The sequence below is a fragment of the Macrobrachium nipponense genome, chromosome 32, assembly GCF_015104395.2.
Source record: "Macrobrachium nipponense isolate FS-2020 chromosome 32, ASM1510439v2, whole genome shotgun sequence".
Lineage (NCBI taxonomy): Eukaryota > Metazoa > Arthropoda > Malacostraca > Decapoda > Palaemonidae > Macrobrachium > Macrobrachium nipponense.
The window spans coordinates 7,642,479-7,663,277 of NC_061094.1; the positions used below are offsets into that span (position 1 = coordinate 7,642,479).

At 37.9% G+C, this 20,799-nt stretch overlaps 1 protein-coding gene across 8 annotated transcripts in view; it reads right to left on the reverse strand.

Annotated features, from left to right (window-relative positions):
- The window catches only part of LOC135207200 (daf-12-interacting protein 1-like), a 645,343-nt gene that overhangs the window by 434,991 nt on the left and 189,553 nt on the right, over positions 1-20,799 (reverse strand). For all 8 annotated transcript variants that reach the window (XR_010312926.1, XM_064238784.1, XM_064238787.1 and 5 more), the window contains 2 exons: positions 5,894-8,892; positions 2,161-2,285 (listed from right to left, as the gene is read on the reverse strand). Coding sequence is in view for 7 of the 8 variants with exons in the window: in XM_064238784.1 (XP_064094854.1) it covers positions 2,161-2,285; positions 5,894-8,892 (3,124 nt within the window). In the remaining variant the exon portion in view is untranslated. The remainder of the gene's footprint in view (positions 1-2,160; positions 2,286-5,893; positions 8,893-20,799) is intronic.

Here is a 20,799-nt window from a genome sequence, read left to right on the forward strand (position 1 = left end):
TGTGTGTGTGTGTGTGTGTGTGTGTTGTGTGTGTGTGTGTGCATAAAATGAAGGTTGCCCTAAATAGATGAAAGTCTCATATATATATATATATATATATATATATATATATATATATATATATATATATATATACGTGTGTTTGTATGTAATAAATATATGTATAATAAAGGTAGCCCTTATTAGATAGATATAATACTATAACAGCAAATATTCTATAGTTTATATATATAATATATATTATATATAACACATATACATGCATATATATATATATATATATATATATATAAAATTAACATTCATACCTCTAAATTGACGGTAACTCATTGCCGAAAATCAATGTCCTATGGCAGTCCGAGTCCTGTCTAGGTACACAATGAAGACATGTCCATCAAGGAATACCAAGTCTGGGAACAACTTCCCCTTAGGCTCGAGTCAGAGTTTTCGTTCGAAGGTCTTTCAGTTCTCTTCTAAGTTCTCCTTTGCCGTCATGCAGAGGACTGACTAGTCAGGGTCTATAATCAATGCCTTTAGCATGCAAGGGGTCACCTCCATTTACAAGCTAATCCAATCCGAAGGAGAAGAGTGTCTTTGATTGGAGACCAAATTTCATACCTGCCTGTTTTAAAGTCGTCTGAACGTCGGTCGTTATTATCAGAGCAACGTATCAGTAGCTTAAGATAGTAACAGCACCTAATTTACGTACATGGACAGATGCCAGACCAACGTTACCGCTAAAACTAATCCGGCAACGCCGGAGACTAATTACAATTCCTCGAACGACAAAATCTTGTCGGACATTCTCTGCTACTTGCAGTCATGCACATGTCAGTAATAATAATAATAAGAATGATAAGGAGCAGAAATATCTACAATTCCTGAATTCTTTCAGGTGTATATCCAGGTAAAATGAAGATGTAAAAAATGAATGTAAAACAAAACAAGACATCAGAAGTACGTGTCATAATATCTTAATCCACATAAATAAATGAATATAAAACATACTCGAGGCATTAGAAGTACGTGGCATAATCTCTATAGCATCAGTCATGGTTATCAACTGAAATATATCATGTTAAGAGGGAATCTGTGGAATGACTAATTTGCTTAGGAATATTTGAACCCAAAGGACTAGTACTAAACACGGTGAAACAGTGGTTCATCTACTGTTTCGCAGTGTTTAGTACTAGCCCGTGGAGAGTCAAATGTATTTCAAAATGTCTAGTACTAGCCCGTGGGGAATCAAATGTCCCTAAGTGCATTTGATCCCCCAGGGGCGATAGTAGATTCACATCACCCGTGCTTCTGATGTCTAGGCCAGTCCCTTACGACGCTCCTGATTGGCTGTTGATAAGCCAATCACAGGGCTGGAAACTCTCAGTCTCTCTCGAGAGAGTTTACATAGGCAGGATGCATGTTCCATCTCTCCTGAGGTATACGTCTTTCAGGAGAAGTGGAACATACATCCTGCCTATGTGAAGTCTCGAGAGAGACTGAAAGTTTCCAGCCCTGTGATTGGCTTATCAATAGCCAATCAGGAGCGTCGTAAGGGACGGGCCTAGACGTCATAAGCACGGTTGATGTGAATCTACTATAGCCCCGTGGGGAATCAAATGTCCCTAAGTGCATTTGATCCCCTAGGGGTTAGTACTAAACATGGCGAAACACATATAACCCCTAAGGGACTATAGCTGGTTCACTTAAGGTAGATTCTTGGATGAGCCGTATGCTTACGAGACGTTTGTTTGGCGGCCGCTGATTGGCTGGTACCGGGAGGTAGGCAGCTCCCAGCCAATCAGCGCTCGCCAAAACGAACGTCTCGTAGGCATAGAGCTCATCCAAGAATCTACCTTAAGTGAACCAGCAAGTTCCTAAGCGAATTGGTTATTGCACACCTGCCATAGGGATTTCACATATTCCCTGTAACAATACTATACTACTGACTTGAAGACAAAACTTTAAATCGTAACATTATTATACTACTGACCTGGAGACAAATCTGTATGGAGTCTAAGGTGAACAGAGTTAGTACTACACAATACAGTACAAAACTTTAAAAGAGTCTAAGCTCTAAGGTGAACAAAGTTAGTCAGACGAAGAAGATTAGAGCCACGTACTCCGCCATCCCCAACAACAACAACCTCTGAATCTACTCACTGGATTTGTTGGATGCGATGGACTGTTCGGGTGTCGATCCGCGACTGTATGGCCGCGTCGGGTCGGTCGGGAGCGAGTCGAGCGACGGCGCTCGACTTGTTCGATTGCTTCGAATGCTCGCAGAACTGTTGGGAGTAGAGAGAAAGAGAGAGAGAGAGTGAATGAGACATACATACGCCAAGAATGATAAGTCACGTGACACCTTGAAAGAATCTCAGAACTGTTGAGAGAGAGAGAGAGAGAGAGAGAGAGAGAGAGAGAGAGAGAGAGAGAGAGAGAGAGAGAGCAGTGAATAAGTCACGTGACACCCTGAAATAAGAATTTATTTCACATCTGACTGCATATTCAATCTCAAAACCTTTTCGAACCTTTGGTGGCACTGATTCGTAAGTGTTCTAGAAAATTGTTAAAACTTTAGATCTACCTAATTGATTCGTAAAGGTTCTAGAAAATTCGTAAAGGTTCTAGAAAGCTGGTAAAACTGATTAGTAAGGGTTCTAGAAAATTGGTAAAACTGATTAGTAAGGGTTCTAAAAAATTGGTAAAACTGATTCGTAAGGGTTCTAGAAAATTGGTAAAACTTTAGATCTACCTAATTGATTCGTAAAGGTTCTTGAAAATTCGAAAAGGTTCTACAAAGCTGGTAAAACTGATTAGTAAGGGTTCTAGAAAATTGGTAAAACTGATTCGTAATGTCCTAGAAAATTGTTAAAACTGATTAGTAAGGGTTCTAGAAAATTGGTAAAACTGAGTCATAGAGGTTCTAGAAATCTAGTAAAACTGAAGACTAACTGCCACGCCCCTCTGCTTCGTGCTTAGTACCAGTCCCTTTGGGGATGAACGTAAACACAAAAAAAAGGTGGATAAATATCATAAACACAAACAAAATATACGAATATAAGCAAAAACGTATAAACAAAAGACAGTAAATATATGTTACGCTCGCAAACTGGCGGGAACCAGGCCGCGGTAGTAATCTTCAATTTTACTGACACAATACCGTGATCCCTAATGCAACAAGACAATAAGTAGCATATTTTAGAGAGAGAGAGAGAGAGAGAGAAGAAGGGTGGAGAAGGGGAGGCGGAGGGGGCGAGGGAGGGGGGGGGAGGGGGGGGGGAGGAGGGGAACGGGGAGAGAGTGTGAGGGAGAGGAAGACGGAAGAGGAGAGGAGGAGACGAGAGAGAGAGATTCTTTAGTCAGTCATAACAATGGCAAGTCCATTTTCTATATTACTCCTTATTGATCTTTAAAGAAAATGAAAAGGACCAAACGTTATCATAAACTATCTTAATTCTCAAAATCATCCCATGATCCCTTTCGTACAGATATCAAGAAAAATTATACAGTAATACACTATCAAATATGCTGTCTTCTGATCTAACTTATCAAATCTCACACATAAAAATGAGAAAATTAATATTCTTCTTTGTTTTCTACTCTGTAAATATCATTTATACTTTTATTATAAAATTTTAAATTTTATTGGGAAAACTTTCGAGATAGCCGTATGAATTAGGAACCTTATCTCCTCGGGCTAATTATCCAAATACTACCGATATTTCTCTAAGCTAATAACTATATTTAGTAATAACTGAAAATTTCTATTTTACTGTCGACAGTTAGCCTGTGCTTGGGGTCAGGCATTCTTTTTACAAATCCATGTGTCCTTTTACTCATAAAGATCTACTACCTTCCATAAAATGTAAACAGTTCACACATTTCTTCTGAAATTAATGGATGTAGTTTATATAGGCACTGACTATTATTCATATTCTTCCAAAAACTTTCTTTTTACAAATAGTAGAAAATTACGTTTCTTTCGGTTACAATATTGCAATACAATTTTTGGCCCTGCCCAGCTGATTACAAGGAGTTACAAGGATTAGGATGCCTCAAAGACTTATTAGTCCATCCGAGGGGACATCGTGTGTATGTGATTGCTTTCACTGACACTTTCTCCTCTCCAGATTTCTATCATTTTGGCCAATACAGTATTTATCTTTTAGAACTGTCAGTAAAGTTATTTATTGGTACGTTTTTCCCCTTTTCATTTTTCTTTTATGCTACATTAACTTCCTTTCTTTTCTTTCAATCTTAAAATGAAAACCATTATGGTTAGAGTTCATGGACTACGAAATCCAAGAGAGACAAATAAATAAGAGGGAATGAAAAAAAAAAAAAAAAAAAAAAAAAAAAAAAAAAAAAACACCAATACACCTGAATTCAGAAGACATCAGCTGAGAGCAGGAATGAATTTGAACCTTGCCTAAACATATTCAGGTCATTATACACACCTGCACCAGGCAAAAATAAGTCCACATTTTAGTTGTAGTCAAAATAGACAAGTAAAAAAGTTTCTTCGGCGCAATCGGGTTTTCAGTACAGCGTGTAATGCTATATAAAACTCTCAGACGCAGTGGTAGTCTGTGTTGTTGAGAACTATAGCGGCGCCAGATGCATTTGGCTAACTTTAACCTTAAATAGAATAAAAACTACTGAGGCTAGAGGGCTGCAATTTGGTATGTTTGATGATTGGAGGGTGGGTGATCAACATACCAATTTGCAGCCCTCTAGCCTCAGTAGCTTTTAAGATCTGAGGGCGAGCAGAAAAAGTGCGGATGGACGGACAAATAGCCATCTCAATAGTTTTTTTTTTACAGAAAACTAAAATCCTACCATACTGTTTAGGGTTCAGCCTGATACTCGATAATGCAGCAGCAGCCAAGTCAGGTAAAGAGTGCAGAGGATATTTGCCCAAAATCCTTAAGTAGATGTGGAATACATTTTAAAATATAGTTTCATTATGGTAGTACAAATGAGGATATTTTAAAATTTCTTTAATTTCATAGCCTTTGTTGCCACTTTTAATGCACTACCAAAGTCATGATATTTCAATTTCTTGCCTGTTCCTATTCTTATCTATTTCATCATTAATGCACTCAGGGTTACATAAAAGATGTCCTTTATTCGACAGAAAAATCATTAAGAAGAAACCTTTTGTAAGAATATGAGCATCAGTCAATGCATGTATAAATATTATGATCTAGTAATTTCATAAGAAAAATATAAAAGTTTAAATTTCTAGGAAGGTAGTAGAGATATGCATGGGAAAACGGATAAATGAGCGTACGGATCCACCCCCGCCACCTGTCACGTGTGGATTTCTGGTTTCCAACATTCTGTATGTTTGTTTGCACTGTCCTCCTATACTAGATTCACATCAACCGTGCATTTGATGTCTAGGCCAGTTTCTTACGACGCTCCTGATTGGCTGTTGATAAGCCAATCACAGGGCTGGAAACTCTCAGTCTCTCTCGAGAGTTCACATAGGCAGGATGTATGTTCCACTTCTCCTGAGGGTCTTTCAGGAGAAGTGGAACATACATCCTGCCTATGTGAACCCTCGAGAGAGACAGAGTTTCCAGCCCAATGACTGGCTTATCAACAACCAATTAGGAGCGTCGTAAGGGACTGGCCTAGACGTCAAATGCATGGTTGATGTGAATCTGCTATAGCATATTTTAAATTTCTATCACTATGTGACAGTCCTTCATCAATAGCTAAGAAGTATAACCGAAACCAGACGGGATTTAGAAACAAACTTAATTTTCCCATTGGTATGTGTGTGTGTATCTTTGATAGAAGTGAGCTATGAATCCTAGTTGCAAATAAGGTCTACTTACATCTCATGGCTACAACTCTACATGAAAGAAATGAAGTGGACTCTTACCTCCTCTTCCTGTCCCCTCTTGCCTGAATGGCTCGCCTGGCTGCATTGGCAGCAGCGACAGCCTGCCGTTCTCGACGCTCCCGCCTTTCCCGTCGTTCTTGCCGGATACGTTCAGCTTGAGGTGATAATTGAACTTGCATTTTCAAGCCATCCAATAGACGACTCTTCACCTCCTTTACCTTTGGTCTCACTTTTTCATCCTTTTGCCCTTCTGCTATCTTATTCATTACTTCATCCCAGCGATTCTTGCGAGGTTGTCGAGGTCGCCGCGCCTCGTCAGGGGTTGGCTCTTGAGCCTCCAGTAGGGCCTTGAGCTTCGACTGTACATTTTTCTTGGGCATAGGGGGTGGGGGTTGTAGGGGCTTTCTCTGTTCCTCTTTCTTTTTAGGGGGTGGGGGTCTGGACAACCAAGGTTTGTCATAAGTTCGGGCTTTTGGTATTGGTGCTTTCACTCCATCTTCACCTCCTTCCACAGAAATGCCAGAATCAGTTAGTTTGGTATCTGTTGTTGCAATTACTGTTCCTTCAGTGTTAGAGTCCGTCAGAGGACTTACTTTAACATCATCAACTGAAGCAGAACTATTGTTTGGAGAGGGTGAACATTTATTGTCTGTTGGTGAAGGTGACCGATTTTGGTGCTCAATTGGAGTCAAGTCCTTAGATTCTGGCCGGAGAGTGCTGCACGAGCTTCTGTCCTCCTCATCCAACACAGTAGCTCCAGCCTTCTCGTCGAACAACTCATCTTTAAGTGAATGGTCATCAAACGTATGATCATGATTTGTGCTGTCATCTTGTGCATGGCTTGGATCATCCAACAGGGAATCATGCATATTGGAAGTGCCTTGAGCCTCCTGAACTGGCTCCAAATCAGTTCTTGTACTTTCATCTTCAGCATCGCGATCTCGTGGATCAAGGTCTGAATAAAAGCCTGAAGAATCCATTTCAGATCCATGAGGATCATGTGCTCTTCCAAGTTCTCTATGACTATGATACAATTTGCCATCGATTATTCTGGCAGACCTGTCTCTAGCTGCAACACCACTGTGGTGCTCTACCTCGCCTTCATCGTCAGCTAAGCTGACATCTGCTTCAGTTAACCTTTCAACATCAATAACGCCATGGAACAATCGGACATCTTCAGTGGGTGAGGAGGCAGTTCCAGTCCCACCTTCTGAGCGTGGGTCACATTCAGCATCACCTTGATACCCTTGATCTAGGCTACCTGCACTTGTAGTCATAGCTGCTGCAGCATTACTCCAAGTAGCTTCAACTTCTGGTGGTACATCACTAGCTGATGTTGCTGCTAGCAAAAGACGGGTGGTAAGTGGTGCAACCCGTCTGCCCATTGCTGGTAATCTTGACAGGTCAACACCTGCAGGCACTTCTCTAAGCTCAGGTATCGTATGGCATTCATCTTGAAGAGTGATTTTCCGCAGTCTCTCTTTAGATTCTGCAATGTTTCTATTTTTAAGCCCTTCATCCTCTTTTTTCTGTAATGCTTCCATATCTTCTTCATCATGTTGAAACTGTTCAGTTTCAGGGGAAGGATGAGGTCTTGTTGGTGAACTTTCACCAGAGGAGCTAACTTCTGCCGATGTCCTTAACTCCCTGATAATTGCAGACACATCATTCTTAAACAACTCCTCAACACAGAGTGCGCTTGGATCTGAATCCCATCTCAGTAGTTGGCTATTAGCTGGTATATTAGCAACAGCTCCTACAGGAGAATCTCCATCACATACTTCATCTTCTAAAGCTGCTACATCTTCATCTGATGGTGATCTTCCTAATGATGCTGAAGCTGTAACTGTGAAGTCAGGCATCTGATCTGGTGTTAAAATACCAAGAGACGATTCATCACAGGTGGCATCTTCAGGAGATCCTAGACTAGCAACCTCTTCCCGGTCATCTTGAATAGATGGTCTTTTGGCTTGTGTACATTCGTGTGGTTGCTGAAGAGATCCTTGACTCTCTGGGGAATCTGGAAGAGAAGAGTCATGTCCTTCAATTGTAAATGTGGCACTCGACGCGTCAGATGGCCGGCGCCTAACAGCATTGGCTTCCTGAGAATGGGTAGAGGACGGCATGAAGCCTTGCCAGACCTGACTTTGACTGTTTTTGTTGCTTATGGAAATTGCCTCATCACTTACAATATGTTCAAGATCTAGGAACACTTTACCAGCAGGCGCAAAAATACCATGGCCAGGACGACATGAAAAATATATTACACCATCTACTGAGCCATCATTCTTACCAACAGCTCTTTCAAGCTCAATCCCACACCAGTCTCCTCCAGCAAATGCAGTTCGTCCATAATACCGTAGAGTGCCACGCTCTACTCCACCAACAACGACTCGTCTGCCAACAGAGTCTCGAGTTAAGTGCGATGTTGTTGGCTCTGCCGAAGACACAGAGTGAAGAGGACCTTCCCAACAGGAACGTGGCCCATGTATACTCGTTGAAACACGAAAATTAAGGCTAAGGTCACTCACATCCTCATTTGAACTTCCGGTGATTTTTGCAAGTTGTTTAGAAAAAGAAGACTCGGTGGATGCTCTGAGACTTTTAATATTAATAGAGCTCCCTTCCTGAGCCTCTCTTCCCCATAATCGTTCTTCGTCTGACCAGCTTTCGGTGGCGTGGTAGCTCAGGCGACCGCTACCTGAAACAGGTCTTTGGGCACGACGGTTCGGTGACTCCGCAACTTCAGTGTCGGAGAATCGAGAGAGTTTCGATGAAGGCAATCTTATGCGAGGCAGAGAGGGTTGGGGGGAGGTCGGGGAAGCAGAGCGAAGCACTTTCGAACTGGAGCACAGATGACTAGGAGGAGCCTCGAACAGATGAGATGATGATGGTGTCACTTGAGAATGGACTGGAGTAAGAGGGCTGAAGCCAGGCTTAAACTGCACTGGGCTAAGTGGCAGAACAGATGGAGTTGCCGAGGTGGGCCTGGGGAGGGCCGACCGTCGCACCGTTGGGATGCGACTCTCGCCAGGGGCCTGCAAGAAGAAAAAAAATAAATTTATTATTAAGGTGCTCCTTCAAGTGTTGACATTTTTTTAACAACTATAAAACATTATGAACTATGATAACACAAATACACATTGATGGGTCTGGACCAAATGTTGTCTTATATAGACCGGTTTAAAAGATATGATCAGGTCCTGGGAAAATTTCATCTATAAATGAAAATTCTGCACCAGTATGAACAACGGTAATAAACTTTACAAGTAATACATACACACACACACACACACACACATACACACCGATTGTGTCTCACTACAAATATCAGTCGACTGACCACTGGGTAAGTAATACACTGCTTTAGTCAACAGAGGCGTAACAGGTCCAACAGGAATGGAATATGGAATTTATGGTCAAAGGGGTACTATATGGGACCTGAGAGGTCACTCAGCACTGAAATGGAAATTGACAGTAAAAAGGTTTGAAAGGTGTTAACAAGAGGAAAACCCCTCAGTTGCTCTATGAAATAATTGTTAGGAGACGGTGGAATGTAAGATGGAAGAAAGGAAATATGAACGGAGGTAAAGTTAAAAGGATGTAAGGGGTTGCAGCTAGGGACAACAGGAACACTGTAAACAGCCATAACTACTGTCTACAGTGCATTACATGAGGTACACTGACAGTAGTAACCCCCTATGAGCCAACATTTCCAACAGAACGAGGAAAGTGCGCTGCGTGCTCTCCTTGGGGTTCAAAACCGAACTTTCTTGCTGACAAGACATACTATAGTAGATTCACATCATTAGTGCATCTGATGTCTAAGCCAGTCCCTTACGACGCTCCTGATTGGCTGCTGACAAGCCAATCACAGGGCTGGAAACTCTCAGTCTCTCTCGTGAGTTCACACAGGCAGGATGTATGTTCCATCTCCCCTGAGGGATACGTCTTTCAGAAATATCCCTCAGGAGAGGTGGAACATACATCCTGCCTAAGTGAACTCTTGAGAGGGAGACTGAGAGTTTCCAGCCCTGTGATTGGCTTATCAACAGCCAATCAGGAGCGTCGTGAGGGACTGGCCTAGACATCAGATGCACGGTTGATGTCAATCTACTATAACACCTATACCACATCAGAGTAAGCCAGAAGTGCTGAGAAATGCTCAGACTTTCAATTATATACGTATACAATGTAAATACTATTTAACAATACAAACTCTCCAGCTTGCAAACACGGGAACTCGTTACGGATGTATTACATATTTCTAAAATTTCAACACAGTATGAATTTCAAATACAAATCTACAAACAACTGCGCTTCTGCAGCGTTATATGACATCCAAAGATCAGGTAAAAAAAAAAAAAAAGTGGATATGCTCCTGCAGCATGAATAATTGTAATATACATCAACTAGCAAACAATATGAAAAGGTACAAGCATTACAAAACGTTAGGAAGAAAGATCTCTCATTTTACACTGAAAGTATAGCAATAAGAAACAAGTAGAGACGCCGCCGCTAGATCGCACTTTCGCGAACGAACAAGGTTAACCATATTGGACTAAAATAATCTCACTTTCCAACAGCAATTAGGAACGTTTCGATTCCTACGCTCTGATAATAATACAAAGATTCGGAGCTGCGTCGCCATGAAGACGAATCCAGCACCGGAAAACGATCAGCAAATGTTTGCAGAACATCCATAGTTGCTGGAAACAATGGGTTGGGAATGGGAGAGAGCAAAACTGGAACGCCCTAACGCATACACAAACACACACACACCACCAAATATTTTAGGAACGGGTTTCAACCTCAGCTTAGTCCCCAAAATACCATTCTTAAGATCTGTTTCAGTGGTAATATCCGTCAAAGTATCTGACGGATTTACTCACAAACAATGACCCATGTGGGTCAATTGGTAGCGCCCTGGCCTTTCATTTCTCAGAGAGACCGGGAATCGATCCCAATGTGAGGCAGAAATTTACTCGAAAACTGTCAATTTCAGCACGTGTTAATTTGTATGTTTATGTCGATACTAACCCAAATAAGCCATCATAACAAGGCGTGATCCGACCTCCAGCTCACTCGGGACGTGTGCACGATTTTTTTCCCTCTCGCGCATAAGTTGTAAATATATTCCTAACTTTTAATGTGAATTAAAACGTGCTGAAATCTACGGTCAAATAGAACCTTGTTTCCAACGAAAATTAAAATAAATGCGCTACATTTTATTAGAAATAATTCTTTTGTACTGTTTAACATGCAAATTATTTATCTTTTGACATTTTCATTCTACTAAATAAATGATAAATACCCTGACCTAAAATTCCTGTATTTTTAACTCAACGCGAAACACCTTTTCCAGACTTTTTTAAGGCTCTTTCACAGACCTCTCCTACACGACTAAAACCTTGGAGTCTCAGACTCAGCGATTCTCATACAATAATATATAAAGGCAACTGAGGACATTTTTTTAAGTTTGTCAGTGGGGGATATACTGCGACTCTCTGAAGACACTGCACACGTTATCTTGACAAAATTTCTCCAACTGTCTTATCAGAAAATAAATTGAAAAAAAAATATGATGATTCTTCATTGTTAATTGCATTTGACTCGAATGACACAGAAAACTAATATATCTTTTTCAGTAAAGGTAACTTCGTCTCCAAATGAAAACATGCGTAGAAATTTTTCGGTAAAAATAACAGAGTACGAAACCCATTAAAACTCTCTACTCTGATTTCATGCTTCTGAAGACACCTGTTCTCGCCTCTGAAGATTAAGAGAGAAAGAAAAAGGGAAATTAAGATAAGCTACAAGAACACCCACCCACCCACTGCCTTCACCGAAATCAGTCCCACTTTCAAACTATCCAGACCCTTCCTCATTCCCCCCCCCCCTTCCCCTTTCCCTCCCCCACTACTTCCCATCTCTCCTCCCCATATCATTCCCCATCCTTTCCCTTCACCCTTCACACACTATCGACCAAGCTTCCCTGCACGCTCCTTTACCCTTGTCTAGCAACTCATCCATCTGTTTGCTAGCACAGACACCCACGGAATCTTGATAAGTGACGCAGGATCTTTTACTACACAAACCCTCCCTACCATCTTACACACCCATCTACACAAACCCTCCCTTCGATCTTACACACCAATCTACACAAACCCTCCCTACGATCTTACACACCCTTTACACAAACCCTCCCTACGATCTTACACTCCCTTTACACAAACCCTCCCTACGATCTTACACACCCTTTACACAAACCCTCCCTACGATCTTACACACCCATCTACACAAACCCTCCCTATCTTACACCCCCATCTACACAAACCCTCCCTATCTTACACACTCATCTCATGAAATAATAGGTCAGATATAACTGTCAAACTCTTACGGATCTACTTGTGTTTGTCTGAGTTGCTTTTTTAGTATTTAAAATGTATTGTACTTAATCTTTACAATACATTTTTCTTGTATAATGTAAACTGTATAGGACCTAGATCTGACATGAAGTATCATTCTTGTCATAATATAGACTATGGTATGCAGAATTTAGGCCAAAGGCAATGCACTGGGACCTATGAAGTCATTCAGCGCTGAAACGGAAACTGACACTAAAAAAAGTGTGAAAGGTTTAACAGGAGGACAACCTCGAAGTGGCACCACTGTGAAACAGTTGTCAGAGAAGGTGGAAAGTCAGAGGGAAGAAAGGAGAATATGAACGGAAGTGCAGTAGAAGGAGATCCATCATGTAAAATGATGGATAAGATATAAAACACCAAATATTTACGAATCTTCTTGTGTTTGTGCTTGTGTAAGTATAGGTGCTCAATTTTTAGTCTACTTACTACCTTCTGGCTGTTGCGTGGGATTTTGTTTAAATATAGTACTTTTACAATGTAATGTTGTTGTATATGTATTCGGTAAATGGCCAATATCTGAAATAAAATATTACTGTTGTCATATTATGATATTACTTAATTACATCATTTACTAATATCTTTCACGAATATGGAATCCCACAAGTAAATAGAGAAAGCTATCTTAAGATGCCACTCTCTTTTATTATTAACCCTTTTTTACCCAATATCAACAAACCCTACATATGAAGTCAAACACGTAACTGCAGGAATGGGAGTCGATCTAACTTTCCTATGACATCCCAAAATGACGCAGAATGATATCCTGAATGTCACCGAGCATCAACAACGTGCTGAACTTGAGCTATGACGAATATACAACAATGACATTTAGGGGATTATATATATATATATATATATATATATATATATATATATATATATATATATATATATATCCAATGTAGCACGAAGGAAGGAAACACGTACTTGAGAATATATATATATATATATATATATATATATATATATATATATATATAATGTCTAAGTCACTTCATAGCATGTAACCATAATACACAGGAAAAATGAAAGGCGACGTACCAAGCGATCTAGTGTTGTTTCAACACACTTTCACGGTATACAATTGAAAATGGGGTTGAAATGATACGAGAGCACTTGTATTTTTCCCATGGCTCAGCTGTGTACGTATATGTTTCTCTTCAAGTATATATATATATATATATATATATATATATATATATACATATATATATATATATATATTACACACGTGTGTGTGTGTGTTTGCTTTAAAGACAGCAATAAGTGCCTTGCAGGATTCTTCGAATCTTCGGAGTTTTTTCTGCTTTTACGAGCCAATTTTTTTGTGGTTTTAATAATTATTAATAATAATAATAATAATAATAATAATAATAATAATAATAATAATAATAATAATAATAATAACCACTAACTTCTACCATCCAATTATGCGGAGGGAAAGTATTGTAGTGACCCTAAGACCTGAGAAATTATCGTTCGAGAGATTATAGGATTAACCACTTTTTAAGTACAAAGTTAATGTGCAAATATGGATAGCAGTGTAGAGCTGTAAATGTTGAGTTAAATATAATATTCCAGTTATAAAAAAATATGCGTAGAATTTACCTAAAAAGGTTTATAATTATATTGAAACTTATTTATCTATAGGTAGTATGTAAATGTACATTTAAATTAAATATTCTCATTGGAATAATGTGTATAATAGCATAGTATTCACTTAACAATGTTTATCAGTTAATAAAGACTTACTTGTCCTTGGACATAAAAGTTCTTGCGGACAGATCTGTGTCCTTGAGAAGTACCTATCTATCAGAAAAGGAAAACAATTTCATTAGCCTGAAAATATTACTTGTCCATGGACATAAAAGTTCTTGTGGATAGATCTGCGTTCTTAAGAAGTACCTATCTATCAGAAAAGGAAAATGAATATAGCCCTTAGCTCCTGAAATCCCCTAGCTAGGCTAATCACGGTTGATGGACAAGGGAATGAGGGAGTGCGTGGTCAGGAAGGAGAGACCAGGCCGAGGAAGCCTACCTACCACCATATGGGAGGGCAAATCCCACGACGGGATGCGACCCACATCCTTCGCAAACGGTATAGACCTATAGGCGATATGATGAACACACACAGGAGAGACAGATCGGCGGCCGTCAGGCACTGGGCCAACCCACAACCGCTAACAAAACGCGTGTAGCGGTATATAGACACGCTTCGGTTCCTTTTGCTCAGAAACCCTCATAAGAAGCGCTCCCCCCCCCCCCCCCCCACCCCCCCCCCCCCCCCCCCACCCACCCACCTCTTTGCACGGAAAAGAAAAATCGTCCTCGCCTCGTGATTCTGGGTTACCGGGAATACCTTGGAATATTAATGACAATATAGGGTATTTTGTTTCGCTTTTTTTTTTTTTTTTTTTTTTTTTTTTTGTAAAATGAAGATATGTACAGATCATGTCGAAGAAGTTAATTTAACATGCACATTTCATAAAAAATGTGTATGTATAAAATATATGTATATAAATATATAATGTATATATGTATGTATAATATACACATATATATGGTCTTTGTTTCAGTTTATTTAAGGATAACAATATGTATCAAGGTAGTTTAAGCATACACATTCTATATATACACAAATTATATATATATATATATATATAATATATCTATATATATAATATATATTATATTCCCTATGTACCTATGTATGCATGTATGACCACACCTTTTTCCTTCTTGGAGGCGGCCTTTGAGAGGATCCTTCCTTAAGGAAGACATTTATCCCTCACCTACAAACGCGTTTAGGGAAGACGACATCCACAAACAGGTGTACTACTCGACTCACAACTAATCTCCATTATCACCTCTTGGTGCTTTCATTTGTCTTATTCTTAAAAATCGCCATAACTCAAAAAATCGATTTCTAACATTAAAAGGAACTCTTATTGATTTTTTTGTCTATACTGAGAACAGAGCAGAACAGAATATTGAATCTAGGGCAAAGGTCAAGCATTGGGACCTATGAGGTCATTCAGCGCTGAAACGGAGATTTGACAGTAAAAAGTTTTGAAAGGTGTAACAGGATGAAAATCTCTTAATTGTTAGGGGAAGGTGGAAAGTAAGATGGAATAGAGAGAATATGAACGGAGGTACAGTAAAATGAATGCAAGGGGCTGCAGCTAGAGGCCGAAGGGACACTGCAAAGAACCAGAGTAATGCCTACAGTGCACCATATGAGGTGCACTAAGGCACTACCTCACTCCTGGGTCAGCACATATTAAACCTATAGCGTTCTTGATTATAAGTAAACTTGTTTTGTCCAAATATTTTCCCTAAGAAAAACATTAAAAAATGAACCAGTGATCATATTATTTTATAAATACAAACCAATTTAAATACTATCAGTGGAATAACTCCCAAAACCACAACATTTCATAATCAAATCTGGAACTTGATGTAATTATTTTGCCTCATCATAAACCCTTAACTTTGTGTTATCTAAGATACTGCTTAGACACGAAAGAAAACTTGAGGTCTGCACGAGCCCTGGCATAAGGCCATGTTAATCTCAAAACAGACTTGATGATGGAAATATTTGTTACGGGAACGTAAAACTGAAATTATAACAAAGTACTACTATACAAATTCAACAGCTGAAAAAAGAAAGTAACAAAGAGCCCAACCTACGTCATTCTAAAAATAAATATATAAATAAATATCGAAATATGATTTTTTTTTTAAGTACAAATCAGCGAACCGTTCTTACTTCAGAGAACCAAATTCACTAAGTATTAAAGAACTCCCCCCAACAAACCCACACGCAAGCTTCAGATACACAAACCCGCTAACCTAGAATTAGACTGAGTCTTCAGGTATGCAATGAGAGTTCTACTCGGCCACACGAACTTTGATTTCTTTGTCTTGTCCAAGGCCACAGAAGTAAAAGAAAAATAATACAAATGAACATATACTGCCGGAAACTCTTTATTGATAAAATATGTCTGTATTTACGTGTCAAACATTATCCTCGGCAAGACAGTTTTCTGAATTCACGTTCGTAAATAAAGTCTTAACACAGACAAAATTTTTTATTATCACTATCATTACTCAGAGGAAGAACCCTATTCATATGGAAGAAGCCCACTAAATGGGCCACTGACTTGAAAATCAAGCTTCAAAGAATATTTAGTTGTTTATTCGAAAGAAGTAACAGACGGTAAAAATGGGAAATACAGAAAGGGGAGATAAGCTATTAGGAAAACACAAATTAAACAAATAAATAAATAACTAAATTAATAAAAATGTAAGTAAAATATTAAAAAGACTACGAGTGATTCATATCGGTTAAGAACTTCCTGCGTACGCATGTCAAGAATTAAAAATACCATTCACCATTTACCAGATACATACTAGGAAACATCTCTAAAATCAGATTATTATTATTATTATTATTATTATTATTATTATTATTATTATTTATTATTATTATTATTATTATTATTTTAGAAAATGACACTCTTCATACGGAACAAGAGCACCAAAGGGGCCACTAACTTGAAATTGAAACTTCCAAAGAAAAGTATGGTGTTCGTTAAGAAGTAAGACGAGGTAAAGGGAAATGCAGAAAGGTGAGATACCCCTTTAAAAAATAAATAAAATAATAATAATAATATAATAATATAATAATAATAATATAATAATAATAATAATAATAATAATAATAATAATAATAATAATAATAATAATAATAATATTAAATAAATAAATAAGTAAATAAATAAAATAAATAGATAAATAAAAAAAGTTTAATAATACCGTAAATTAAGTCATCCCCAAAATGCAGATTAAAATACGATGATTGGCCACAACGTCATACTAATAATATGACTGTTCCCAGTGACACACACACACACTACCAATCTTCTGTTAGTAAATTGCAAAGGAGAAAAAAGTGAGCATCGTCATCGCCTCTCTATCTGTCAACCAACCAGACGGAACCAAGAGAGGCTTTTCCCACTCTCGTGAGTAATGACCGTGACTCATACCTTCATTCACCCTGCAGGTCATTTTACACTCGACAACAAGGTATAGGAATCTGCCAGTCTCCCCCAAATATCGCTTACTCGGGGAGTAAGCTTACAAACTGCTTTGTTGTTGTTGCTGTTGTTGTTCTTGTTGCTGGGGTAGGAAAGATCTATGCAAGAGCCTAAAAATGTTTGAAAAAGGTGTTTGGCGTTGAATTAAAGATACAGGAATTGTAGGATAGGATATTTATGATGTATTTAATAGAATGAAAATGTAAAAAATAAATACTGTGAATGTTAAACAATAGAGAGAAAGTATTTATAATAAAATATAGCGTATTTATTTTCATTTTCGTTGGTGAAACAAGGTTCTATTTGACCAAAGATTTTCGCACGTTTTAATTTACGTGAAAAGTTAGGAATATATATACAACTTATTCAAGTAAGCTGGAGGTCGGGTCACGCCTTGTTATCTATATAACAACTCTTTCGACCACTCAGAATTACGACTTCAGTAAATAAAATAATTTTGATTGAAAAACGACAGTCAATACAAACACCTATTACCAAGGTTTTATTTACAGAGATATTTTCCTTATCAAAGACTTTTCTGTGATAAGGAAAACTGAGAAGACGCTACATAAAATCAACGGAGATGAAAGGGCATTCCTTTTCAACAAGACATATTTGAGAGAGGGTCTACTCCCAAAATATTATTATTATTATTATTATTATTATTATTATTATTATTAAAAGATACTCAATAGTAGCACGTGTCTTGAAGTGGAGGAACAAATCCACAGTTATGTATGGGTACATATATTATAAATAAATCTATTTGTAAAAATATAAAACAAAGCTTTCGAACACCGTTCCTCATCAGCGTAACGTTACACTGATGAGGAACACCGTTCAGGTGTTCGAAAGTCTTTATTCTATATTTTACATGGAAATATATTTTCAATATATAATTGTGGATATTATTATTATTATTATTATTATTATTATTATTATTATTATTATTATTATTATTATTATTATTAAGTTAAAGACATACACCGCATAAAGGTCGCTCGCAGAATTACTCATCCACCCCAACCTTCGAAAAGTGTATTCACCCAAATTACTCATCCTGGTTCCCATCAGTGATTTAGGTACCAATTTCCTGTGCTGACCAAATAACAGCAGGTAATAAGAGGTAATTCCAAACAGCAACCTCAGGAGAGAGGAAATGTTTGCATGGACAAAAAAAATTAAATAAATAAATAAAAAATTTGATCAAATAAATTTGCATCTGGGGGTACTGTGAAGCAGAAGGCCTACACGATAAATTAGAAATTAAAAATTACATGTACTATATGAACCATATATGAAAGGTATATTAACAAAAATTAAGGCAATCAACGTTCGCAAAATATCATTATTATAATCAACACGATGTAACTTTTATGGATGTATATTGAAATAATATATGAAAATAACCAGCTTGTAGATCCAGTGAAGTTTGAATGTTCTTTGTACTCAGGGTTGACAGAGGTTACCCTACTTCGATTAGGCTTAAGGAACTGCATGATTGATTGTTTAATTTTTCGTTAAATGAAAGCGTAACGATTGGTGTTATGGCCTCACTTATAACGGCAATTTGTAATCAGTAAATGTGAATTTCTATAACGTTGATCGTCACCAGCGTGAAATTGAATGGAGGTATAGGTGGTATCTTTGAAAATATACAAAATAAAATAAAGTTAAATAAATAAATAAATAAATAAAATAAATAAATCAATCAAAACACTAAAAGCAAAATGGAATTATGGTCTAAGAAAAGTTTAAAAATTACTTCTTTCGAAAGAGTTTAAATGGGACTACCGTTTATGAAACTATATAATCCACAGCCATTTTCACAAAATACAAACCTGAGTCTTTTTAAGTATTCTTTTAAGATTAGTTGATATGACGTGAATCAGAACTCACTGTTGTCACATGTACTTCCGTAGGATGTGTTAAGCTTACGTAAATCAAAAGTCACAAGTAAGAAACACAAACATTCAGTAGACACAACACAGATCAATCACTAGATGATTGGAAATAAAACTACACCTAGCGATGTACCTTTCACAACTGCTTACTGGGCCTTGTAGAATGACGTTAACCTGTGTCCAATGTCAGGGTTACCGACGCTACGTATGAATTACACCCGTTGAGAGAGAGAGAGAGAGAGAGAGAGAGAGAGAGAGAGAGAGAGAGAGAAACACACCTGTACACCTTTTCAAACATGATTCATAGCAAAACACCTGTGATGTCGGGGGGCGAGACGAAGTTAATCAACGCCAAACCTTCCTATAGCTACACTTGGAAACAAAACGCTATAAATAGACACTCCATTATCAAATTCCTTGTTGCTGCTGAATGTTAAAAGGAACTGTGAAATCTACCCAATACTTTACTGAGAAATAGAAAATATATTAACTTTATTACAAAAACATTCAGAATTAGAATACGATCAAGTTCTGTGAATTTGTACACCATTCTACTTTCTATGTCACATCCGTTTCAGAAAGTCGTTCAGGTGCTCTGGAAGAAAGTAGAGGCAGAAAAGTCAATAGGCTAATATACCACATAGCACTTATGTCATATTCTTTTCAGAAAGTCGTAAATGCTCTGGAAGAAAGTGGTGACAGAAAGTCCCTGAGCTAATGTATCACTTAACATTCATGTCATATTCGTTTCAGAAAGTCGTAAGTACTCTGGAAGAATGTAGTGCCAGAAAGACGTTGAGTTACTATACCACACTTCAGAAAGTCGTAGTTGCTTTGGAAGAAAGTGATGACAGAAAGTCAAAGAGCTAATATACCACTTAGCATTCATGTCATATTCGTTTCAGAAAGTCGTAGGTTCTCTGGAAGAAAGTGGAGGTAGACAGTCACCGAACTAATTTCTCAGAGTTCAAAGATGATAAAACGTCTGAAGAAAACGTCTTTGTCTAGTTTCCTAGAATGGTATGTAAAATTTATAATTACTTGTTGCAGTTTTCAATTGCATTGTTTTTATAGGATGTGAATTGACAGCAAGATGTTCCACATCTTTGCGCTCAAGTAACCTCAGGCAGGACAAATAAAAGAAACATGCCAGGTCAATAAAAATGTTTGGAGAGCCAAAAAAGATTCCATCGCCTTTTCGGAAAACTTCTCCAACAAAAGGAAAGCAAATTCACGATGTATAACGATTCCATCGCCTTTTCGAAAAACCTTTCCAACAAAAGGAAACCAAATTCACGATGTATACGTTGAAATGCAAAAGATAATTAAACTTTCAGATATTGACGAACCGAAACCAGTGTCCCAATCGGTTCAAACATTCTCCCTAGATTATGATTCCATTCTAACTGCCACCAATAAACCAATAAAATATAAGATTGAAAGCAAACACATCATTAATATATATATATATAAATATATAAATATATATATATATATATTATATAGTTGTAAAA